This window comes from Garra rufa, chromosome 3, assembly GCF_049309525.1.
Source record: "Garra rufa chromosome 3, GarRuf1.0, whole genome shotgun sequence".
Taxonomy (NCBI): Eukaryota; Metazoa; Chordata; class Actinopteri; order Cypriniformes; family Cyprinidae; genus Garra; species Garra rufa.
In genome coordinates, this window is record NC_133363.1 from 29793241 (window position 1) to 29820921 (window position 27681).

The window sequence follows — 27681 nt, forward strand, 5'->3', positions numbered from 1 at the left end:
TTATTAACAATTTTTCGGTATAATATTTCACCATTTAATTTATTTTGCTATCCTCACCTACATAAATGCACATACTAGTAAAAAAAAAACTGGTGCCTGAACAATTTTTCATTTAAGTGTGTGTGTGTGAGAGAGAGAATTTGTATATATATATATATATATAAAAATCATAATGTACAATACAATCACTTGCATCACTTTTTACACTGAAGTTGCCTGTGAAGTACAGCTGATTGAAAGTTGCTGCTATTTTTTACCAACATGTCAAAACTCTGTCAAGTCAATTACATTACCTCTTTTGAAGTATAAAAAAAAACACTGCCTAGTTTGATGGACATCCACACAGCTGGAAGGCCAAAGACAGCATGTGTTTTCTTACTGCACATTTGCCTGAAGCACCCGGTTAATGAAAGTCTGCGGCAGCATCTTTATTAAAACGGCATGAGTGGAGGGGGAAGACGACTAGAGAGCTTGGAGAAATTCATGAAAAATAGTGACACAATCTTTTTTGTCTGCTAAATGACTTAAGATTTTAAAAAGAATCTCAGGGTGCAGCAGGTAACATGTTTGATATTGAGTTGCACATTCCTATAAGCACATACTGCGACAAATGCAACAATCTTTCATTCATGATTTCTAATATGCTCCCATTAAAAAGAAGAATCCTGATTGGCTAGAGAGGACTGCATCATTTCAAGGGCGGTGTCTAACCTTCCTCTCTTACTAAGTTCTAGAAACTTGTATCACAACATTATACAACCACTGAGATTACGAAAAGCACAAAAGTCAAACTATAAGAGACTGTATGGCATTGCATAATGTGTAGCTCACGGACAACAAAAGTAAACAAAACATTGTCACATATGCTATACATTTATTATGTTTCATTCATTATGAATAATAAATCAGTCAAACCCTTATTTTAACCTAACTTATACGCTAACCGTAATATTTTAGAGGCCATTTTAAATATTTGTAGTAAAACTAGATTCTACACTCTAAAACTATAATATTACTATTTATCCGCATTCTTCTTCATAAAAGTTTTATCTGCGGTTTTGTTCTTGTTTTTTCTTCCATAACACCATTGATTTTTGTCATGGACTTTTCCCCCTGTAGCTTGTAAAGTAACCCAACGAAAAAAAAAAAACATCTAATGCGTATTTATTCACTAATTTAACACTTCTCACAATTTATTAAAAAAAAAATAAAAATACACACTGATTTCATAGCCGTCAGAATCACCTAAAAAGTATTTAGGAAATAACATTGAAGGTACATTTTCCTGACTATTTTGAGGGGATTTTGAAGCATGCTATGACTGCTTGTTATGGAGGACTGCTTGTTATAGTTTTATCAGGAAATGAGTGGCTAAATTTCGATGGCATTTTGGGAAAAGAATGAGGTGTTGTAGACAATGGTCTAAATTAGATTATTTTGTGAGACATGCACTGCTCATAGCACAAATCATACACCTGTTAAACATTGTGTTCCAGTTTGTTCATTAAAAGATGTAACAGTGCTCTGGAATGGACTTTGTGTGTGTGTGTGTGTGTGTGTGTGTGTGTGTGTGTGTGTGTGTGTGTGTGTGTGTGTGTGTGTGTGTGTGTGTGTGTGTGTGTGTGTTTGTTTGTGTGTGTGTGTGTGTGTTTGTGTGTGTGTGTGTAATTATAGTTAAGAACAGGTAACATCTATACAGTCTTATTGATTAATATTGATTTACTACAATGATCTTTTGATAATCAATTAAAAAAAATACTCACACTTTATCTTTCACATTTAAGAAAGCTACATTTCAACCTACACTTCCTGTAAAAAAAAAAATCTGAGAAATAAGAGATCTCTAGCTTGCTGCAGAGAACATATAAAAGTTACATTCTGTTTTAAAAAATACTGGCAGCGCAGATAAATTACAAGTGTTCTTTTCCTGATGCTCACATTCCACACCTTCATGGAGCATCGGCTGGAGCAGGTTGTGTGAACTTTCTGCAACTGAAGGCCAATTATGAGCACACAAATGCATTTCTATATATACACCGTTAATGTAACGTTAATTAAATAAACTATATAATTAAAGTTGACCGAAATTCACCTTTTAAAATAGCTAACTATTACAATAATGAGAATTTAGGGTCAAATGTGTAACATCACAATGCAATGCAAACCTTTTTAGTGTTTTGTAAACAGTTCATTTTGTTAATGCAAATTGTCAATTTGTAATTCATTATTTTTACTTTTAAGAGTGGGATGAAACGTGACCCTGGATCACAAAACCAGTCATAAGGATCATCTGAAAGCTGAATAAATATAAATAAGCTTTCCATTTATCTGTGATTTGTTAGAATAGGACAATATTTGGCCGAGATACAACTATTTGAAAATCTGACGGTGAAAAAAAAAAAAAGTACAAAAATCTAAATATTGAGATAATTGCCTTTAAAATAGTCCAAATGAAGTTCTTAGCAATGCATATTTTTAATCAAAAAATTTTATATACTTACAGTAGGAAATTTACAAAATATCTTTATGGAACATGATCTTTGTTTAATATTCTAATGATTTTAGCATAAAATAAAAATTGATTATTTTTACCCACACAGTGTATTTTTTGGCTACTGCTATAAATATACCCGTGCTACTTAAGACAAATGGGTCACAAATGTGACCACAAAAACATTTTTGTGATATTCACCTAGAGGTAGTTTATCTCCTTGCGCTCATCACCATCAAGATTTTAGGTTAAAAGGAATATTTTATGAATACAGCAAAAGAGTAACTTAAAAACCCGTTTGTCTTTTCTTTTTCACTTTTTCTTAACTCCACAAGTTTATTTAAAATGTTCCTGCAGTCTGACAAATGAATATTTAAAAGTATAAATATTCAGTTGTAGTTACTCAATTATTACAAGGTCAAAAAGAAGAATGAGCAGAATGAGCAAAATGCTTTTAAAAAATAATTTAGATAGAATAAACCATTTCACATCGTATAAAATTTAAACTTTACACAATGATTAATGTCAACTACTTTAACTCAATGTATACCAGCACAAAGTAAAGCATTATTAAAAGTAATATTTCACACACACAAAAAAAAACAAAATTCTGTCATCATCTACTCAACCTCTGTCAAGGAGGTGAGAAAAGAGACTTAAATTTGATTGGCCACCCCAAAATTTTAAACAGTCATTGGCTATTCTCAAAGTCAGAGAGACAAAACCATTGATTAATAACCATTTATAAAACTGTTAATAAAACTAGATATATCGGTTTGAATCACAGCAGTTCTACTGCACTGGCAGAGTTGAATATTTAATGTTTGAGAGCTGAAAGTGTGAGGTACATTTAGTTTAATTAGTTTTCACAGTTTCTCCCATCTGTGCATCTCATACCTTTTAGTTGTAATAAAAAAAAAAAAAAAGCACAAGAAAATCCGAACCGGAAAATGGTAACCATACAGGGTTCCACTTTATATTATGTGGCCTTAAAGGTCCACTGAAGTGCCTTGAAACACGCAGCGTTATTCTATGTGGTGACGTACTTTTAACTGAAACAAAAACATATCGCCCAGCCCCGCCCACTAATTTTGACTAGCCAATAGCGTTCCATTAATATCTGCTCGGGCAAGAGCAGTTGAGCTCGGTAAAGCCGCATTTGTATTTTGCTTATGACAGCCACAGACTAATAAATTACCCCACAGATTCAATATGAAACTCTTGCTAAAACGAAATAGTGATCATAATCATGCTGAGGCTGTGTAGTTTAATACATGCCGACAGCACATATGAGCGCATATGATCTGCACCGGGTTAATGCGTCTCTGTGTAGGGGGCGGGACATTACGGACTCTAGAGAGCATTTGATTGGACAGAACGTTTGATGAGAAACTGAAGTGCACGGTGATATCATCCAAATCCTTGATTTATATTGGCGGAAGTGACGAGACTGTAAGTTTTGAATGCCCATATCTTGTAAACGCGAATTTTGTCTTTGTTTTGCAGCACACTAGCTTATAGATAACCTTAAGGCTAATATATTCATACTAAAAGCCAAAAAACTTTAATTTTGATTTCAGGGGGACTTTAAATACTAATGTACTAACATTTAAATTAATCATTTGATATAATGAACTTACTGTGTACCACATGTTTTTACATTGTTCTTATATTTAAAAAAAATACCTGCATGCTACATCTATAATTACATTTTTAATTACACTGTTGACCCATCCCTTATACCTTAACTCACCCTTAAACCTACCCATACCATCAAACCTGTCTCTAACCTTACCTGTATCCTACCTCAATAGCAGCAAAAGTGTTTTGCAAGACAATATGAACACAACAAGTACACTGCACTTATTTTTGATGCAAGTACATAGTAGTTAAGGCCACCTAATATAAAGTGGGACCCCATGCAGCATATAAAATTATATAAAATAAAGGTTTATTTCACTGAATCAACTTTTAAAAAAAATTCACGGGCCTAAGCCTACTTGAAGTTATTGTTATAAAATCTAACTTTTCCTGAGGTGATACTAACACCAGCACAGGTTCATGAATATAGAGTAAGGTCAGCAGCAGTTTATTCCCCGTGTGCCACGATGCACCAACATTAGCCAGACTCAAACTGTGAGTTTCATTCTGCTAGCCTTGTTATAAGAGAAATGCTGTCAACTCTGAATACATTGCTGATTCACTCTCACCTGAACAACAGCAGCACAACACAACACAGCATGACTAATCACCGAATATCTAACCCTCCTTCCAAAAGACATTCATGATAACATGTCCACAAAAACATATCAGTCTACTTCCCCTATTAAACGAGTAGTGAATACATAAAAATGACAGACAGAGAAGCAGACAGAAAGAGAGAGCGAGACAGAAAGAGGTCATCGCTAATGAGGGAAGCAGGTGACCCCTGCAATTCAGCAGTGATCCTATCAGCTTCCTCTGTGTTGCAGGGGTTAATCCCCTTTAGGCACTAATTGATAGGAGATAACATGATACTATTGCCAAGGCCCTATTTGGTGCAACCCCTGCACTCTCACACGTCGAGTGTCAGTGGGAGATCAGACGTGAAATTGATATTTGGGATGTTTGCGTGCTTAAGCGCGCCTCTTTCTTATCGAAGAGTTGCAGTGTTCATTTGCTGTTTATGTCACAGACTCTTTGCTGGGATTAACCACTTGGCCTTTAATCACTGTGACCAGTTCATTTGGTTTTCAACCCATCAACACATGCTTTAGCAGAACAGCATCAAAACCAAATTTAGCCCCAGAACTGTTAATGAGTCTGAACGCTTTGACTGTTTGGCGAGCCTTAGCACCTGACGGAATCAAAATGGGGGTCAAGGTTAAATCTCAGCGTCACCTCTTGAGATCAATCCAAACGGCGTTTAGGAAAAAAATATACAACCACAGCTGAAGACAGAGAAAGTCAAACCAAATGGCGGCATCAAAAGAGCAAATGAAGATTGCATATGAAGCGATATTTGACATATCTGTAGGTTTGTGTTTCTCAGAGATTTAATGTCAAATAGTGGCATACAGGGACTCATCGGCATCATTCGGACTAATTAAAAGGCCATTAAGTGATCAGCAGCTGTGGAAAAGGAAAATGTACGTGTGTGTGTGTGTGTGTGTGTGTGTGATTGAGTGAGAGAGAGAGATGAGATTTCATTAAAATACTATGCCTTTAGGGAGGATGGAATAAACAAACCTTCCTTCTACTTCTCCTTCAAAACTTAATAAATCATTCAGACAGCTTAGGAAACATGCATATAACAATAAAAAATAAATAAAATGTGAAACATAACAAATAACATCATGCATATATCTGTTTGCAATGAGAAAAGGACGCAGAATTCATCCGAAAATGATTGTTTTTGAGTTCCACAAAGGCCTGAACAATGTTATTTAATTTTAAGCTTTTAAATTGCAAGCTGGTCGAAACATTCAAATGAAATACAAAAAGAGTTTAAAATTCAGCCAGGGTGAACAATGCGTAATATAATGCGCTCGAAAACAGCATCAACAATTTCGAAAAGCCATTAAAGAGGAATAAAAGTATACAAGGACACAGCATTTTAAAAAGTCACACAACGCTCCATCTAACAATGCTAAGCTGTGTGTTGAAAGTGAGTTGAATCAGTAAAATACAAGGACTTACCAATCATATGTGCAGGAGTTCATAAATTAAACCAAATGAACTACCCTCAGCGCTGACTGGCATTTCATCTGGCATAGCCTTGAATCAGCCAGCGTATCCAATCTTAAGTTTACTATCCGGCTCAAATAATCATGAATGCTATGAAAGGACTGACAGGATGGCATGCAGTTGTGTGCCAATCCTCAAGACAAATGGTATAACTTTTACAAAGTATGCAGCAACAGTTAGAACATCTTTGTTTCAGCATTCTCAAAAAGAAGTGTCATTTAATAGATTTTATGCTTAAAAGAATTAATGAAATTTTAAAAAAAATAAAATAACTTTCAGAACTCTTGAATATTTCTGTGAAAAACGTATTAAAAAACAGCACACTGTGCTTATATTTTTAGAGTAGACAGTTATGCAGATATAAAAGTAAAACATTATATATAAACATGGAATATATAAAGAACAACTTGAAATCTGAATGAAAATTGCAAACATATTCCTGAGCAAAAGAATGTGTGACTTTCATTGCAGAAGTACATAACATTTTAGCTTCAGCACTGATTTGTTTGGGGGGAAAAAAAACTGCACAACGATCTTCAAACGTCTAGCAAACAACATTTTTAAATGGCTACAACGCTGAAACAGTCATTATTTCGTTCCACTGTTGTTACCATCTCCGGTCCTCACACAGTATCAAAAATGACTATACAGTATTACATAACGTTTCAATTAACAGTTAACGCTTTTCAAAGATTTGTACGGTAAACGTTTACTATGTTATCAGCACTCAAGTGTTATACAAATACTCAAATGTGAACGTGAATCATCTCTTTCTATAATGTTTTACAAATGTTAAGTTTAAACTTAAAATGCGTTTCATACTATTTCTCCTCAACGTAGCTATACGAGTAATCACGGAAACACCCCTCATAAGTCTCGCATTTCGAAGCTTTTCCTGTTACGAACAAGATTTAAGGGCCAATGGGTCATTTAAGAGGCCGAATCTTCCAGAACATTGTGTACCTCAGATACTGAAGCACAAGGCCCCAGACACTAAGCCACAAATCCACCCTTCAACACACTCACACACAGACACACTGTCAATGACACCTTTGTGGCTTTATACACTCTCTACACTCCAAACCAGTCTCATTAATATCATATTTGTATCACATGAATCCATCAATTATGTTTTATCAATACAAATAGACACGGTTATATCAAAGCAATTAAAAGAATGTTTTTATTACAATAATAGCAATGCACACAACAACAACACTTACAAAAAATAATTCAGTCTACACCAATGAAACAGTCAAAATTAAAATTTACATTATGAATATAATACGACATTGATTTATAAAAGCAGTTTAAAATAACGATCACATTTACTTTACGTTAATAATAACAATTACTGTATTTACACGAACTGACAAAACAATATTTTTAACATTTCAATAATAACAGGGATGCTTTAAAAACACACAAAATAACTTTTCAAGATATATTCTTTTTGCCAAATTTATTTGCTTCAATGAAGATTTCACATATTTTCATTTACAACACAAATACTGAGACATACTGAAGCAATCATCCTTAGAGATACTAACCAATGACAGCATCATTAAAGAATCATTAAACAGAATATTCTAATGCACGAGAATGAGTAAAGAATTTAAAATGAATGCTTTAATAAATACATAAAGTTAAGTACACATTCAAAGAACTAAACTTTAGGACAAAAAAAAACAGTTAAATCCTGCTAAAGCAATCTGTAAGTTGATATATGTTAGAGACAAACTATCCGTCTAATTTGGGGGTTAAAAAAAAAAAAAAAAAAAAAAGCAAACACAGCAAAGTTATATGCCTAAGCGATATACAATAAAATAAAACAAATAACATTTCACAGCGGATTAGACCACATAATCATTTACCAGTAAAATCCTAACGGCCTGAAGGCAGCATTTTTTTGGATATTATGATTTTTTTGTAACTAACTAACAAACATGTTAGTTATATCAAATCCCGAAATGCGTTTAAAAAAAAACAGATTAAAATATATGTGTGTGTGGGCAAAAAAATATATAAAAAAAACACAAACACACACACACAGGATGACTAGAATGTCATAATAACAGCTATGTGAGATGTCAAAAGTAGTAAAAAGCTTCAATTTTGAGACTGGTCAACTATGCACCCAAAGCACGATTCATATTGTTCTATCTAATCTCCTATATACACAACAAATGCAATCGAAGCAAATTTCGGGAAAATGCATCACATTCAGTTAACAAATGAACATCGAATGTCAAAACGTAGCTAAATATTGCAGGCGATGCCTCAAGTCAGAACTGAATCACGCTGCGAATTCTGGTACTGGGGAAAGGGTATCCATCTTCCTCTGCAAAACTCCTCCCTAAAATGGAGGCAGCTGTCCTAATACATCCAATGTCTCGCTCCAGCACTTGGGTAAAGCTTTGAGAAGAGTCAGACGTTACGCTGCCATCAGCACAAGGACATGAGTAAAAGGAAGAAAGCAAGTAAGCCAGGACAGCCACCAAAAAAGAGAGAGGCTCTATGTTCTGGCTGCCTGCCAGTGATCCCTTTAAAATGCCATTGTGGCTTTGATATTGAATATATGCAAGTAATGCAGGAGAGTGAGAGCCTTGTTCTTTCACACACAAAATGTATAAGCTCGCTCCACAAGGGCTACAGAGAGTCCTGGGGGGCGCTGTTGGACATTACAACAAAAATGGCTGCCATTTTCATTTCGAGATATATCCTTTCTCACAAAACAAAAATAAAACATTCATACAGCTTTTTAACCATCCATATGAAGTCACGAGTCTCTCTCAAGAGTCTCCTCCTGTAACCTTCACCTTCAAACATTAGGCTTTTTCTATGCCAGATTGTCAGAAGAGTATTTTTTCACCTGTCCGTTAATCAACCTGTCTAATCATTGTGTTCAATGAAGAAATCAGTTAGAAATTCATATTCAGAAAGCAAGTACTGGAAATGATTGGTGTGCCAAGCTGAAAGTGCGATTACTCAGCAACGTTTCAAACGTCACATCTGACAAAGAAAAACAGAGACTCATTTCGGTTAGCATTAGCTTCTCTGATGCACCCTCATCAGCCTGCAGGCTTTCATAATCGCACCTTTGCACACCTCTCTGCATTCCTGCCGTTCCACCTCTCTCTCCATGACATGCCCAAATGTGCTTCACAGAGTACTGGGTGGGAAATGCCCTTTTAAACCTACCGTCAGCACGGCAGCACAACTGCAGAACACAGGTATCACCTTTAAGTTTAGCTGGTTCTGTCACAGCTCCAAGAGGTCATCGGAAGACATCAGACATGTAATCCTCCTGCCTGCAAAAGCCCAAATATAAAGAATTAAAATCAAAAAAAGTAAAATACATTTATTGCAAAAGAACAGCTATGCTAATACCGCTCACGGTACAAATACACAATTACACTTTAGTTGACATACCTGACGTTATATATATATATATATATATAAAGGTGATGCATTATATATTACTATATTACTTTTTACTCCATAATCCTTTTTTTTTTAATTCCGTAACTTCAACCATGTTCAATAAATGTAAAATTTATCAGATGGCCGTACTATATTTTTTTTTTAGCAATTTAAAAGCCTAAAATGCCTGATAATGCATCACCTTTGAATAGAAATACTAATATAGCTAAATAATTTTCTCCAACAGGTTGTTTGAACTGCACAGCAAATTTTTCATTTTCAAATACCAATCATTACAAACAAATGTTTTACGGGCCTGTGAGCTAAACCGACATGCACGCACACTTACACACACACACACACACACACTTACACACACACACACACACACACACACACACACACACACACACACACACACACACACACACACACACACACACACACACACAGCCTGGCCAGTTGATACATGGAGTACTGAGGTTGGACACTGATAGGCCTGTAAGGTGAACTGATATACATAAGCGTGCACCGGAGCCTTTATAATACCATCAAACATTACTGTAATGAAAACCCTGAGTCAAGTACAAGGAAAAACGAATATATTCTACATGCACTGAGCTGCTCAAATTCTTTGAAAATATCGGCCCATCAGTTTGTGCTGTAGGCAACAAAAACACACAACCAAGAGAAAACGCATTTCTCTAGGCGTCTCATATTGAGTCACACCTATTCTAAATTAACAATGTGCTCCAAAAAGTAATTGTTTATAAAATATTTAGTGAATTTCTTTAAAGAAAAAGCATAAAAGCTTACATCGATGTACAGTTACAATTACTACTATTAAATTAAATAAGGAGTCATTCAGGGCCCAATTTCAGTAGACTTAAGCCTAAACACTGCAAAATGCCAAAATTTTAAATGTGTGCGTTATTATGTGTTATTAGAAAATTTAAACAGAAACCTTAACAACACTGTACGTCTAAAGAAAAAAAAGAAAATACTGAACAAATATTTCAAATTTTGTTTGCTCTCTTGCACTTGCACTCTGTTAATTCTAACATTATATATGCGCTATAGCAAAAATATACACATTATATTTTAAACATACATTAAGTTTTTAATGCATTTTTATTTTAATCATCAAGCTATACATAAATATAATTTATCAAACCTAGAGGCCATTTATCGCTACAAATTAAATTACAAAATACTTTCACACTATAACCTTGTGTGACTTTCAAACATTATATATATTTTTTATTTGTTATATCTTTGTGTTTAGATAATATACTAGATTATAATTAAATATCTGCATCTAGGAAAGTGAGCCAAGGGTTTACGTCTTCATTTAAGATTATTTAAATACTGTAACTTGTATTATATAATTGCTTAGATTATTATTATTTATTTTTAATTATTACACCAGCCCTCTGGGTCAGGGCATAAAACCATCCTGTGAGTGCTGTGTCCCAATTCCATTCACTAAGACATTTTACACGGACTCAAAACATACTAAAGGGACCACTATATCTATATCTATAATGTAAAGACTTGTGCCTCCCGTGAAGCAGCCATCTTCTTTTGCATATGACTCAAAAGCTGAGTCCTATGACCACTTATTTGATATCAACATCAAAGAGAGATGTCTCTGTCTGCTTTAAAACTGTGAATGCATGAGCATGCAAAGCCAAGGCACATGGGCAACAGATTCATGGTGCCTTTTTAAATCTGGACCAATACGAACAGGTCAAAAAGGATAATTTAGAGTGATTTAAAAGGAAGAAACCAGGCCCAACACTCAAAAAACGTAAAACCGAAAGATAAGCGTAAAGTTAAGAAACAATAAATCCAAAAAAAATTATCCAAAAAGAAAAAAATACTAGCCTATAACAAAAAATATGATAGCTACTTAAGAAAATGCCTCATAATAAATATTATGTTTTCATTATATAATAAATTATAAAGGGGAAACAGGACTAGTTGCTATAAGTTTTACTTCAGCGAATATTGTTCAGTATTTTCTGCAGTTAATTGATGTTTCGGCACAAACCCTAAGGTTTTAGCAATACAAAAAAACTTTAGTTTATTAAAACACATTGTTATTTTTTAGTAGGGCATGTTGTAAAACATGTAAATGTTAATGCACAATAATCTCAAACCATTTCATTTTGAGCAAAGATTTTGCAATTTATAACTTGAATGTATTTGTAATATATTCGCAATGTAACAACATGCCCCATTATAAACCTCATGTTCCAACCTCACATTTATAAAATATTAAATGTATTAAAAATGTTTAATCAAGATTTTAAAAAATAAAAACTAAAGTAAATAAATCAAAGCTGGATTTTAGCTGGACAATCATTTTCAGTTATAAAAATCAGTTGATATAGTAATTTTTCCTTAATGATTTAGCTGATTTTGTCTGTTCACTTCTTGACCCAACGGCTCAAAAATATGACAATACGTTATTTTAAAATTCACTAAAATTATCACTAAAAGACTATGAACTATGAAGAGTAGTAGTAGTAATATAACCCTAGTCTTTGCTCCAACTACCCACCGTCTTCCATTTATTATTGTCGGATGAAAAAGTAAACTAGTTGCAATAAGTAATTTGTTTGGGGACTTATGATATATTTTAATACGCTAAGTCAAAGCAATTTAATTTGATGCTTTACTATACTAGCTATTGGGGAACGAACCACTTATGGACGATACCAGCCAAGCGCGCAACAGAACTGCACTGACACCAGTTGCGAGCTGTGACCGGAGATACCACAAGTTAGCGCCACCGTAGGATTACAGACACCGAAACGCGTAAGGAGCTTTTGGCGGTTAATTTTTTTGTCAGTAGTTTTGCCAAATGCCTCTAAAGTCTACGCACTGTCGATAGACTTATCACTCCTAACCTAAAATCCAACATTTTTAAATTTAACTACGAAAACAGACTAAACGCCAAACCATGAAGAAATACGACGCAGTTATCCACCGCAAGCGAAAATCTGACGCGCAGAGACGGGCCTTAAATTGCGGATAAACAACAGCCGACTTGGCGCATGGCTGCATGCTTTTTTTTACCGTGCTGTATACAGTCCAGACAGGCTGATATTCTCACTGCAGCAGTGTTTTGGCATCACGAGTTCATGGGGTTAATGAGAAACCGTGCTCACGTGAGCACAGGTGCGTCATCTGTCTGAGGAGATGATCGCGATAAACTCTTTCTTCATCCCGCCGAACGACATGCGGTAACATGTAATCACATTAAAATGACCACCCTGCAGCCGATCAGCGGTTTACATGCGCCGTCCTGTTTGCTATGATTAAGCAACATCGCACACAGTTAAGTAATATATTCATGAACAACACAATCACCATAACAACGGCAGACCGTATTAGACAAAAAGATTTGCGCCCCGCCACGATCATCTTACCTGTGAATTAATGAACTGTCTGTCTGGTGGAAAAACATGGAATGAAACTTTGAAATGCGCTACAATAGAATCTAGTTTTCGCGCTACGAAATGACTACAGTGTTGGATGATTGTTAAATTCCGCTCTGTCTCCCTTTGTCTTTCTAAGGACTATGAGCGAGACTCTGGATAAACTCCATCACCATTTTTATCAGTTTCAGACAGACTCCAGACACTCTCTGGCCACTTACGTGTCGTGCACTGTCTGCGCAGCGCGTTCACGAGCGTCGGCGCGCCACAGACTGACAAGCACCAGACCAATAGCGTCCCGAATTCGAGCATGATATCCAATAACAACAGCCCAAAAAATGATAACCTCTGAATGACTCCCCGGATGGATGCAGAGAGAAAATAATCTTTAGGAAACGCAGTCAAAGAAATATGATTGGAGATGGGGATGAATCAGGTTTATCATTGCAGACATAACGCTTGCTGATATGGATTTTGAATCGTATGAGAGAAGCAAACGGCATAAGAATTCGTTACTCTGCACTCGACCTTAGCTTTAAAACAGTCTGGATTGCATCACCAAAGGATAATAGGCTATATTTAATTAAAATAGTGTACTTGCTGACAGTTTGAGCTGTATATATTAATTATATTTTAAGAGAAATTGGAACAATGAAATAAAAATATGAATAGTTATAGCCTAATAAAAGAATAGTCGGACGTTGTAGACATTTTCAAATAATATAATACAAACAAAGATCTGATACAATTATGTTTATTAAACACTTATTTATTCTTTGATCTTAATATGAAAAAAAAAACAATTTATACAGTTTTAAACAGAAACTAAAGCCAAAATTGGCTGATAATGAAAAAAATTGGGGCAAGGATCAAATGTATATATATTAAGATAGGATGGAGTAACTTGAGCAGAGGGACTCATCACTTACTAATTTGACTTTTTTTTGTAAGCTAATTCTTCCCAAACTCTAGTAAAATTGAGTTTTGAAATCAATTTGACATGCTTAAAATGTAGAATGCTCTAGTCAGGGTGATATGGACCATGATTCTGCACAAATATGATTCTGCCACTGCCAAGGTTATTTATAAAAATTAAATACAACAATGGAATCAGTGAAAAAAAATGTACACTACCAGTCAAAAGTTTTTGAACAGTAAGATTTGTAATGTTTTTTAAAGAATTCAAAGCAAAAATTTTCAGTATCATTACTCCGGTCTTCAGTGTCACATGATACTTAAGAAATCATTCTAATATGCTGATATGCTGTTCAAGAAACATTTATTATTATTATTATTATTATTATTATTATTATTATTATTATTATTATTATTGTTATCATCAGTATTTAAAACTTTTCGTTCAAGATTCTTTGATGAATAGATCCAAAGTTCAGCATTTATCTGAAATAAAACGCTTTCGTAACATACACTATACCATTCAAAAGCTTGGAGTCAGTAATTTTTTTAGGGAAATAAATTATTTAAATTAATACTTTTATTTAGCAAAGATGCTTTAAATTGATCAAAAGTTAGGATAAAGACATTTATAATGTTACAAAAGAGTTATTTTTCAGATAAATGCTGTTCTTTAGAACTTTCTATTCATCAAAGAATCCTGAAAAAAACTACTCAGCTGTTTTCAGCGTAATAATAATAATAATAAATGTTTGTTTGAGCAGCAAATCAGAATATTAGGATGATTTCTGAAGGATCGTCTGACTAAAAATTCAGCTTTGAAATCACAGGAATAAATTACATTTTAAAATAAATTCAAAGAGAAAATAGTTATTTTAAATAGTAAAAATATGAAAAAAATGACTGTTTTTGCTGGATCAAATAAATGCAGGCTTGGTGAGCAGAAGAGACTTCTATAAAAAACATTAAAAATAAGAAAAAAACTTTTGACTGGTAGTGTATATTGCAACTTCCATATAACTGCAATAACCACTATCCAGTAAGAAAAAACATCTGCAACTTCTACTAACAGCTAGCCTATACTTGACACACTTCATCACTTCATACTGTATCTATTACCTGTTAAGACCAAAATCTTCAATATAACCATCTAAACCCCCATTAATCAACAAGCCAAGCACTGATGAAGAATCTTAAGGGAGGATCAATTTCTGAATAATTCACTCAGGCTATTGTAAATAGTGCTGTACTAAATAAATTAAATATGCTTATCGGTTGTAAATTAAATTTAAATTTAAAAGCAAATTTCTGTCATGCCAAACTGGAGTCTATCTAACCTTAACCTGTTTTGGTACACACGGTAAAGCTAAATAAATCAGGCTGGTCTGTACAGTTACGCACACCCTTCACATCCCTCCTTGCAGTTTGATACCCATGATGCAGCGCGGCTCAGTCCGGTCGCCATGATTCTTGTGCAGATGTTTTCCGAGCTCAGACTGGGGACATTTAACGCTAAGCTAACGGCCTGAAGCTCTGCACTTAAACCAGTTTCAATGCACTCATCGACGTTATAGAGATACCAGAGTCTCCAAGATAACACACAGTCTTGGGTTATGGCGACCAATGCCGGGGGTATGATATAAATGTTAATATTAAATTACACTTAGTTTAGCTCCCAGCTAGTGCTAACGAGTTAGCTGCTTTTGTTTCATAATATGCTGAGCTTCTGAGATCTGCTGTTGGTTTACAGGTTTAACAGTTGACCCCTATGCAACGACTATCTGTTAGGATATTTTTTATTTATATGGTGTGTCATATTGATGATCGTGAGTCATTAGCAGACGTGCATTTACATATTTCTACTCATTTGCGGTTGCTAACTAACGTTAGCTAGCTGAAGGGTTGCAATGAATGCGCAGCCCGTGTGTACACATAAATGCAACGAATAATATATATTCTTGGATAGTTATTTTGACGTTTATATGTTGGATGAAGAATTGTTGTGTTTACCTCTATGAGGTTGGGTCTGTATGGTTATGTAAGCATCTGTACCGCTGCCTCGACAGACAGTACGACTGTTGTTTTGTCCAGGCCAGAAATACAACAAATGATGTGTTTGAGCTTTATTTCAATCAAACCTTTGCTGGTTTTGTCATGTTTGTAACACGTACGTGTTTATATGTTAATGTAGACGTGATATTATATCAAGTGCTGTAGTAGTTTTTTACAGAGACCAGGATCAGTTACTGTAAATCCCTTCAACCTGTCAATTGTACAGTACATCACTGTCAGCTGCATGGTTGCAGATTTGCAATTTTAATGTTGTTTTCCAGTTCTGTATTTGATTTGGATTACATACAAATGGAAATGTTCTTCCCAATGAACACATTTATGTTTCAAATTGGTAGTTGAGCAGCAATAAGTAAATATCACAAGAACGTCTTCCAAATAACATTTTTACTGGTTAATGTTTTTTTTTTCCTGGAATATAGAGCTGATTATATGATAAACAGTTGTTAGTTTGATAGTTTACCCCAAAATTAAAATTCTGTCATCATTTACTCTTATGTCATTCCAACCCTATATGACTTACTTTCTTCTGTGAAACATAAAAGAAGATATTTAAGAAGTTTCTCTTTGTTTATAATAATAATTATAATGGAGGTCAGTGGTCAACGGAATACTTTGTTCTTCTTTTGTGTTCTGCAGAAGAAAGTCATACAGGATTGGAACGACATGAGAGCAAGTAAATTATCACAGAAATTAAAATTTTGAATGAACTGTAATTTTAAGATCAGAGATGTTCCTCAAAGAGTAGTATATTTGCAGATTTTTGAACCCTATCGTATTAAGTACAAAATATTGAGGTGCTAGGGCTGAGCATTAAACACAGTCTAATTTTAAGATATTTTATTTTATTATATGTAATAATGAAAGACTAATGTTTTGTTTTCTTGTCTGCGTGTAGATGATGAGTTTGAATATGATAAGCCTGGTGCTGAAAGGTCAAGAAGACGGAGAGGAGAAGATGACGACTTAGAAAGGTAAGTCTTCACTGTCTGTCTCATTGCTGGCTTTGTTTTCATCTCTCTATTAGGAAGAATGAAAAAAAAAAAAATGAACAAAGAGAGCATCAGTTTCCCAGAAGCACTTACTGCATTCCAGCAAAAGTCTTTCATGGCATTGAATCACATCAGCATTCATATAGACTTCATTGGTTGCTGTAGGGTGTGGTGTTTGCAAAACACATAAAGTTGTTGCTTTGATATCTTGCTTTGCTCTTTTTTTTGATTTATTGTAAAAAGCGTCATATTTTTTAATCAAAATTTTATCAATCCACAGTGATTTGGAGGAGGGAGACTTACTTGAAGAAGATTGGTTGTCATCAAAGAAGGTGAAGTGATTTTTATCATTGCTATTTTTCAACCCTCTTGTTAAACTTATATTGTTATATAATCCTCTGCTGTTACCTTGTTGTTGTTTTATTATTATTATTATTTTTTTTTTTTAGCAGAGAGCATAGCCTTTGTTCTTTCAGTTGCTGCCTAGTTTCTGTGTTTTAAGCAATCTTAACTGATGAGAATACATACATTATTTCCAGTAGGTGTACTTAATGTTCAAGGTTTATAAGGCCAACAACATACAGTTGAGGTCAAAAGTTTACACACACCTTACAGACATCTGACAATTGATAATTATTTTACCAAAATAAGAGGAATCATACAAAATGCATGTTATTTTTTTTATTTAGTACTGACCTGAATAAGATATTTCACGTAAAAGAAGTTTACATAAAGTCTACAAGAGAAAATAGTAGTTAATAATAATTATAATAATTTATAAAAATGACCCTGTTATTCATGTCAGAACTCAATTAAAAAATAACATGCATTTTGTATGATGCCTCTTATTTTGGTAAAATAAATACAATTTTGCACATTCTGCAAGGTGTATGTAAACTTTTGACTTCAACTGTATTTAACAATCTTACCAAAATATGAAGCATATTAAGCAGGGATTTTTAATAATTTTTTTTGCCCACCCCAGAACCCCTCAGAGCTGTCAGATGAGGAGCTAAACGATGACCTCTTACAAAGTGATGAAGAGGACCAAAATGCAAGGTACCCTGAATAAAACTTCCAAATAAAATCCTAGGCTTTTTAAAATATCTAAGTAATCTTGTATTACTGTTTTTGTTCATTTTTATGCTGAAAAAACAAACTATTAGATATTTTAGACAAGATACATGAGTGAAAATTGCTTAGTGTGATACAATTTTAGGTCTTGTAACAGAATTGTTTTTCCACATAGACCTTTGTTGTTGTTTTTAGTGTTTCTTGTCTTTAGGTACAAGACAATAATGTTGGGTCTTTCTTATGTAGCCTATATTGTGTTTGTGGCGTTATTGTTTGGTTTGCTTGTTTTGTATACAATTACTTTTTTATTATTGTTTTATAAAACCCATTGATCACTGACTGAAAGTGCAATATGAAGAAAGTTTTTATTACTAGTTCTATTAGTAACTGCTAAATTGCACATAGGGATCGCATTACGGTGACATCTTTGATTTGCCCTGGCTATAGGTTTTTGAAGAGTACGATTTTTAATGTTTTTTATAGAAGTCTCTTCTGCTCACCAAGCCTGCATTTATTTGATCCAAAATACAGCAAGAGCTGTAAAAATGTGAAATATTTATACTATTTAAAATAATTGTTTTCTATTTGAATATATGTTAAAATATAATTTATTCCTGTGATTTCAAAGCTGAATTTTTAGCATCATTACTTCAGTCACATGATCATATAATCATATAGTCAAATAATGTTACAAAATCTCTATATTTCAGATAAATGCTGACCTTTGGATCTTTCTATTTATTATAGAATCCTGAAAAAAATCTACTCAACTGTTTTAAATATTGATAATAAAAATGTACTTTGGATCAAATAAATGCAGGCTTGGTGAGCAGAAGAGATTTAAAAAAAAAAACACACAAAAAAAAATCTTACTGTTCAAAAACTTTTGACTGGTAGTGTATGTAAATTAAAATATTTGTTTTAGAAGACTGATATGACACACATCATTGTAAAAAATATTACAGATACTCTTTTCTTTTGGGTTAATTTAATTTGGGTTGATTGGGTCAATTACTAATTGCTAATCTTCTAAAATGACAAAATTACAATTGGTTTAAGATATGCCAATTGATACTACTGCTGGCTAAATCTGAAGATGAGATGCTTATGATTATGAATGTCAAAATAGCCTATATTAAGTATTTTTTCAGTTTTTATTGTTGCACAGAAAAATGTAAACTTAAATTAATATAAAATACAACATTACCTAAATGGTTTACTTTTCAATTTGTAGGGTCAAAATTGCCTTCAGCCCATAATTTATGCAAAGCTTCAGTGCTCTAAAATCAATAGAGCACTCCATCCATAACATAATTAGAGATGACATTGAAATAACGTTGACACCTTCTGCCCTAATCAAACAGCTTTCTTTTTTTTTTGCAATAAAAAGAGTTTTATGTGACACGCTTCACTTCAGTCTCTAATATAGTTATTGTGGTAACCCAAGGGCAAGCACAACAAAAATCTACAAATTTGTCACTTTATTGTCCAGAGCTTAACACATGTTTGTCTGTTGATGTCTTTGTGTCTGTGAACTAGTGGTCAGGGTGAGGTAGTGAGTTTAAATGCCACACTGGGTCTGGGCACATCTGGTCACCTTCAAGATGAAGACCCTGATGGAGGTGGATATACTGAATACGCCTATGAAGAAACAGAGGGAGGCCAACAGGGTTTCTCTCAGGGTGGGGAGTACGAAGGAGATGAGTACCAAGGAGAAGTTGTGGAATACACAGGAGACCAGAACAGTGGGGAATATCAAGATGAAGTGCTGGAACTACAGATCGACGAGCCACTGGATGACGAATTTCAAGTAAGTAACGCTTTCTCTTGCTATCTCTATTGCTTACACACACTCTCCATAATACCCCACCGCATTTCCTCCACGTCTGCAGCCTGACACCTCATGCTTTGTGACCCTCAGGCCTTAAGGTTTTGTTCAGGGCGAGATTCTTTTCACAGTCTTTGTTCAGCAGATCTCCTGCCAATCCATGCTTGCTAATGGGAAGAGCTCTCAGACAGGATCTGATAAAGTTGGCTGTAGGTGAAAAGATTATTGACCTTCTTTAAAATAGTCTTTAGCAAGCGTGACACCTGGGCATGATTGATGGGTTGTGTCCTTTCTGTACATATTTATTTATTTGCCAAGATCTTAAAGGGAAAGTTTATCCAAAAATGAAAATTGCATGTCATGAGAATTTGAGCCCAAATCAGTCTAACTTTATGAATTATTCATCAGATCAGATCAGTTTTGGGAACAGATCCTACTAAAAATTACAATTTATTTATATATCAGACAGCAGACAAAATTGGTAAGATGAAAAGAGGAAAAACAAAGCACTGGAGATTTGTAATTCAATCCGAAATGATAAAATCTTGAGAAGACTGGACGCTGTCTGACCAGGTTGAGCAGAGGCCACTCTGAGTGAAAATAGACTGGCCCTTTTCCAATCTATAAAAAGCTGTCTTGGGTCAGATTTAAAGGAATTTTCTATAATGGCTACCTCTGTTCCAGACTCTATGCAATGTAGGGCTGGTCCGAATACCATTTTTTGAGCTTCGAAGCTTCGGTAGTAATCGACATCGAATATTCGAAGCTTCGGTGGGAGGGGCTGAACATATTCTTCTCTCTAATAAAGGCAGGAATCTCTGTATGTCTTTCTGTTTGCATTTTTATTATGTCGAGAACAGTTCATCCAAACGATTTTTGCTGTGGACCCAAGGGAGTGCAGTGTTGCATTTTGGTGCAATATGGACACACCACACATTCAGAATTAATAAATTGTAATAGAACATTGCGAGTTGGATGTGGCACGCCTCACGCAGGCAGAGCTTATGCTTCATGCCCTGCGTTAGTGATACAAAACACACAGGTCTGTTAAGAGCAATACAATTTTTAACAAACAAATCACTGCCAAATCAGAAATTAGCAGCACAGTAATTACTGACACTGTAAAGGGTAGGCTATTTAAATAAAAGAAGAACGAAAAATGGCGCGGTGTTTATATATAAATAAATTTATATCTAAATTATTTATAAATAAAAAATATATACATTATATATAACGTTTGTGTATATAAGCCTATATATAAAATACATAGCCTATGTATATTATTTTGAAACCCAAAATAAATGAGGCTCAAACATTATTAACAAACGTGCGTGTTTATTTGAGCACTTCCGTCTAGAGGTCGACCGATATGGGTTTTTCTATAGCCGATGTTTAGAGGTCAGGGTCAGCCGATGGCCGATATTTGCTGCCGATTTTTAGGGCCGATATCTTGAAGTTCTTCCCTTCATTTGCATGTCACACTAATAATAAGTGGATGCACATCATTTCTAAACTTAACATCATGAACAATGAACACAATGAACCATCTTTTGGATCTTTATTTTGTGCACTGCACAGTATTATTATAAAAGATTTAACCAAAGTTAACCAAACAAATCGAACTGACCAAGTATTAAAGGTCCCACTTTACATTAGGTGGCCTTAACAACTATGTACTTACATTTAAATTAATAATTTGGTACAGTGTACTTATTGTGTACATGTTTTTACATTTGAATTTATATATTTTTAAAAACCTATATGTAATTACATTTGTGATTAATTTCTGTAATTACCACTGTTGAACCAACCCTTACACCCTAACCCACCCTGAAACCTATCCATACCACCAAACCTGTCCCTAACCTTACCCATATCCCACCTTAATAGAAGCAAAAGCGTTTTGCAATGCAATATGACCACATTATGTACATTGTACTTTACGTACATAATAATTAAGGCCACCTAATATAAAGTGTGACGTATTAAATATATAAAACAGATAATTTAAAAACTGTTAATCATTTACATAAAAGTTTAAGAGATTGAGATTAATGTTAAACTTTAATGTTTTAAATACAATTTTGAATACAGAAATTTTAAATGTTTTATATAACTGAGAGGACCTGCCAGCAGATGGCGGCAAGACACTGACTTAATTACTGAATCATATTCATTTGATTCGTTCGAACAGCTGATTCATTCCTGAATAAAGCAAATGACTCTCTTTATGAATGGGAAATTGAATCATTTCACCAGATTTGTTTCAAAATGCACGTTCATTCATAAACGAAACACCGCAGTGTTTAAATGGAGATGCACAGTGGCTCAGTTGTGACTTGTTTCAGAATACTTTTGATGACAAAAGAGAGCAAAATCTTACTTTTGACAACGGAATAAAGCAAAATCAGGCAATAGTGTAATCTGCCTGCCACCCACCCGCACCTATATTTTTCTCAGATTTAGCTAACCGCACGCGATCTTCCTATTAAAATTATAATTTTTTTTTTCTTCTAGCTTTTTTTTTTAAATGTACTTACTATATAAGCTATATTTTCAAGACAACGGTGGTGACAGCAATGGTAACAAAAGAAAGAGGAAGGGGAAGGAAGAAAGGAAGGGAGGGGAAGGAGGAGAAAAGAAGAAAAGAAAAAAAAAAAGGAGGGGAGAGAGGGAAAGAGAAAGAAAGAGGAGAGGAGGGAGGGGAGGGAAAGGGAGGGAAAGGGAGGGAAAAAAAAAATTATTATACTTTGAACTTTACATATATTCAAATGGAAAAAAAAATAGCAATGGATACATGCTGGATTTATATAATATATTATTGCCATTACTACTACTACTGTTATTATTATTACTTATTTATAATAACTCTTTCTTACATGTATTGGAGGATGGGGGAGTATTGTTATTCAACACATTGCATGTATGTCCATTTGTTTGTCATTTGGTTTGTTTGTTGTTTATAAATTATATTTGTCTTTTGTTATGTTTATTGTCAATAAAAAAAAAAAATAAATAAATAAAAAAAAAATTATTCTAATTCTTAGTTTTGTATGATAATATGATAAATGGATGGTTCATTTTAACAGCTGATCTTCACATCGCTGCACACTTACAGTATATAGGCTTAACCACTCGTGCTTTTAAGCCAAATCCATGCTTAAAAAAAAAAAAAAAACGTTTACTGACATCTGAACTTGACCATAGGTATAAACTCGCAGTATCTGAGGTGACGGAGAGGACGGTGCGGTGTGGGCGCATCAGGTGCAATCATCAAAATATATTTAAAAGGAAGCTGGCGCCAAGGTCCTCACCACAAAACTCAAGTTTAGATTTTAGAAAATGTAGTTAATGTTTACATCGTTATTGATTTATCTCATCCACGCGCGACCCACCCACAAGTAATTAGAATGTATTTTTTTTATTACCAGACCCGCGGATATAACCTCCATCCGTGCATCAGTGACTACGTTTACATGGACAACAATATTCCGATTTTAACGCGATTAAGACAATACTCTGATTAAGAAGCAACCATGTAAACTGATATTTTTGATTAATTTAATCCGACTAAGGTCATAATCGGAGTAAACACAAATCGAATTAAGACAGGTGGAGTATTCCTATTTCAGTCGCATTATGGAAGACATGTACACACCTTAATCACACTATTCCCCTTGTGTAGGACTTTTCGCCACATTTTGCGACAGGATACACACTAATGCTGCGTTCCAGGCAGGTTTTTAAGCTGGTAAATCACGTCTTCAAACCACGACTAAGGACTTTGTAGCGTTCCAGGCAAGTCACACCAAGCATTTATTATTTTTATATTAATTTGATTGCAACGTTATATTGTCCTAAACTCTATTTTTCCACCGTGTGCCACTTGCATAAACACCGCACCCCTAGAGGCTTTATTGTTGTTTCGCGGGCTATGTCACATCAGAACTCGGAACTGGGAGTACGTCAATCTAGTACGAGTTCACGGATGGGAATTCACGGGCTTGACTGCCTTTCCAGTGCACTTTAACTGGTAGAAGTTTGGAAAAACACGGGTAACGGGTTGCCTGGAACGCGGCATAACGCTCTTAGTTGGTCGCACATTAGAGATGCGCGGATGGGCTCAATCGTCACCCGAATCCGCAGCTTCAAATAAATTATCTGCCCGCCACCCACCCCACGCACACAAATGAAATTGTCTGCCTGATGAAAAACGTATTTAAAACACGTTCAAGTTTTAGAAAATGTAGTTAATATTTGCATCATTATTGATTTATCTCATCCACCCGCGACCCACCCGCAAATAATCAGAATGCATTTTTTTATTACCCGACCCACCCGACCCGCGGATTATCCGCAGCGCCCGCGGATATAACCGCCATCCGCGCATCACTATCGCACATGCATATGCTTTGGGTTCATTTTTATTTATTTATTTTTTGCTACAACATGGGATTAATCTGATAAATAGTTTGTCTGTTATCATAATTTATAGTTTTATGGAAACGTAGTTAACATTCAACCCGTTCTTTTTCATTAGTATTATTTGTGATTTTAATTTTGTGAACGGGATTTCCGCTATTGGAATGTCTTAGGATGCTTTTCACTCTTACTTTCGAATTCATGATCTTGGTTTTGCTTGCATATCAATTTTAAGATTAAAACAAATTCTTTAAAAGATGGATTTGTTACTTTTAATTAAACAGCATAACAACAATAAAATAAAATAGCTTGTATAGCATTTATTAACAAAAACTAATAAGACGAGGCATGGACTCCATCACATGCTGTGTTATATGCCGGTGTTGTGCCGAATTCTGACCCCCGCCAGATTTCTACCCCCCTAGTATTGGTAGGTTTAGGGTTAGGTGTGGGGGAGGGGTTAGGATTCAAATTTTTTCAAATTAATTAATAAAAAATAAATAAAAGAAAGCCTCCAAAGCGTAATGAGAGGTAAACGGCAAAGATAACAGGGTTTTCAAAATGAAAACAAACAAAAAAAGTAAAACTAAACTGGTTTTCGGTGACTGTGCTTGCGCGTGTTTTTTTTTTCCTAAAATCTGACTGGCTCTGAGCAGATGCTTTAGGGCAGCACAGCATGCACTCGCACAAATGCGACCACGGCAAATTTTAACTCACACATTCTAAACAATTTGTTGCATATGTTCAGAGCCACTTAAAGCTTTTGTAAAATTAAAACCGAAACATCCAAAAGTCAACGAAGATGAACTGATAACGTCGCATGTGGACGTAATGATGTCATTAATCGATCTATGCACTATAACATTTAAAACGGGAACATGAAAGGAATATTCTAAAAGCAACTCATGTAAACAGCTTAATCATATTATTGTCTTATTCAGAATAAGGTCATTAATTAGATTACTGGTGTCCATGTAAACGTAGTCACTGTCTCCGAGCAAGGCGGAGTAATCGCAATGCTGCATAGTTTGTGAGAGCTGCCGCGTTCTCCACCCCACGCACAGAGTGAAATTCTCCAACTCCAATACAGGAAAAATAAAACGGAACTTATAACACTGGGGCGAATATGTTAGCAAACAAGCTGCTGATTGTTTTAGACTACAGTCCTTAAACTTAACTGCAAGTAAGCAAACCTTTAACTAGCCGTAGCATTATGCCAGTTCCTGACGGTCCTATGATTTTCTTTCACTAAGACATTTGCTTGTAGTGAATTTCTCTTTAGTGAATTTATAATGTATCTTAAAGGGATAGTTAATCAAAATTAACCCATGACTTACTCACCCTCAAGCCGTCCTAGGTGTATACAATCAGAGTTACATTAAAAAATGTCCTGGCTCTTCCAGGCTTCATAATGGCAGTGAATGGCTGTTGAGATTTACAAAACCTTGTTTTGTACTTCTAATTCGTGACCAGTGTTTTGTTTTGCTCTCTCCACTGCGCTTCTGCATTTGTCACTTCCGTATTCATCACCGCATTCAGCTACATTCTACCTCATCCGCTGTGCGTGCATACAACAGTTATTGGAAGCTGGAGGTTACAGTTTATAAAATGTTAAATATAGATAATTTTCTAAGCAAACACATCCGTTCACTTTAGAAGGCCTTTGTTAACCTCCCGGTGCCATGTGGAGCACTTTTAATGATGGATGGATGCACTTTATTGGACTTCAAAATCTCAACAGCCATTGACTGTCATTATAAAACTTGGAATTAGGGCTGGTCCGAATACCATTTTTTGAGCTTCGAAGCTCCAAAATCATGGGGTAATTTTCATTTTTGAGTGAACTATCCCTTTAAAGATTTTCTGGGTTTGTCAGCAATACAATGCGCCTAGGATTTAGACATGGCAATTCCATGGTTTTTGTAAAGGCCAACTTTCCAAGGTTTTTTTTTATTTATTTATTTATTTTTTTTGTTTGTTTGGCAAAAGTGTCTATCATTGTAGTAGGGGTGTAACGATACATGTATTCGTATTGAACCGTTCTGTACATGGCTTTCGGTTCGATTTACGCATTACAAACTGAACGATTCGTTTGACTAATCCTATTACATTTGGGAAATAAAAGCGCTTAAAGTGTGTGAAATATAATGTTCTCAGTGCCACTGTGCTCAACAAGGCAGCCCAAGTTATCTAACAGGCAACGTGATGTCTGCCTCTCCCACCTCCAAAGAAAAACATGAATAACAGACCACAGTAATATTAGACTGCTGTCACTTTAAGAGCTGCCCAGATCTAATATACTGTTACACATGTGTTTTTTTTCTGAGCTGTTGGCTTTCATTTAAAACCTAAATGACTTTGTTTACGAGGATTAAAATCACTTGTTTTCAAACCGCAATGCTTATAAACGTGCAAACAATACGTTTTCGTCACCATGTAGCACAGCAATGTCACGTGGGCCTGTAACTGATCAATGATAGACGAATAACTCTTAAATTAATTTTTCAGCATTTTATTTCAGTGTTCAAAGACAGACAAAATAGTCCAGAGCTTAGAAATTGTTTAGCGAACTGTGGTCATCAGGGTTAGTCACTTTACACAAAGACAGAGAGACTGATAAAATCGTGCAGGAGTCGAGGCTCATCAGACTGCTCCTTTTGTTCTGTCTTTCACTGACCTTTAATGCAGGACAGATGTCGTTGATCATTCTGCCTGTCCATGTGATCGCTTGATCATCTGCATCCAGGACAGTGCTGACAGGTGCACAGAAGCTTTGGCCTCACATTACATTTTGCAAGTTTGTCTGTTCAGTGTTAGTTTCCTCATGTTTCTGTACATTATAATAAAGGCTTATTCTGAATAGTGAGATCTAGATTCACAGTCGCAAAATGACCTGGAGAGTTTTGTAATAGCATATAGCACACATTTTTCTCAAGGATATGACTGGAAAAAACAGTGTCTCTTCAAATATAAGTTTGCTTGAGCACTGTTGACTTCCCATAGCAGTGAAATTTGCGTTGTCTAAATGCATTATAAAAGGTGCCCTCTGACAATAATTGCTATTGAATCATGTGCTAGTGCTTAAAGGTGAAAAGTTTTTTTACTGTAGGCATGTTGCTAAGACTCTAATATGTGCATGGCTGTAAATGGCTATACTGCTTTTTGTTTTATGCATGTTGTGAGAGCAGTGAAGGAATAGTTATACAAAAATGCAGAGTGGGACGTGTCCCAAATAATCTAAGAGAAGGGGAAGCTTCTCTTACACTGTCTTTATCGCTCTTAGTCATGTTGCTT

The 27681-nt window shown here is 34.9% G+C and overlaps 1 protein-coding gene and 1 long non-coding RNA gene across 4 annotated transcripts in view; one reads left to right on the top strand and one right to left on the bottom strand.

The window, feature by feature from the left end:
* LOC141331042 (uncharacterized) overlaps nucleotides 1-13292 on the bottom strand; it is a 42534-nt gene extending 29242 nt beyond the window's left edge. The window contains exons 1-2 of the long non-coding RNA XR_012355224.1: nucleotides 13078-13292; nucleotides 9419-9528 (exon numbers count right to left, since the gene is read on the bottom strand). This is a non-coding gene — a long non-coding RNA (uncharacterized lncRNA). The remainder of the gene's footprint in view (nucleotides 1-9418; nucleotides 9529-13077) is intronic.
* A 2184-nt stretch (nucleotides 13293-15476) lies between these two features.
* The window catches only part of rbm33a (RNA binding motif protein 33a), a 54228-nt gene continuing 42023 nt past the window's right edge, over nucleotides 15477-27681 (top strand). For all 3 annotated transcript variants that reach the window (XM_073835892.1, XM_073835894.1, XM_073835893.1), the window contains exons 1-5: nucleotides 15477-15633; nucleotides 16970-17045; nucleotides 17344-17395; nucleotides 18049-18122; nucleotides 19677-19947. In XM_073835892.1, the coding sequence (XP_073691993.1) occupies nucleotides 15615-15633; nucleotides 16970-17045; nucleotides 17344-17395; nucleotides 18049-18122; nucleotides 19677-19947 (492 nt within the window). In that variant the 5' untranslated portion in view covers nucleotides 15477-15614. The remainder of the gene's footprint in view (nucleotides 15634-16969; nucleotides 17046-17343; nucleotides 17396-18048; nucleotides 18123-19676; nucleotides 19948-27681) is intronic.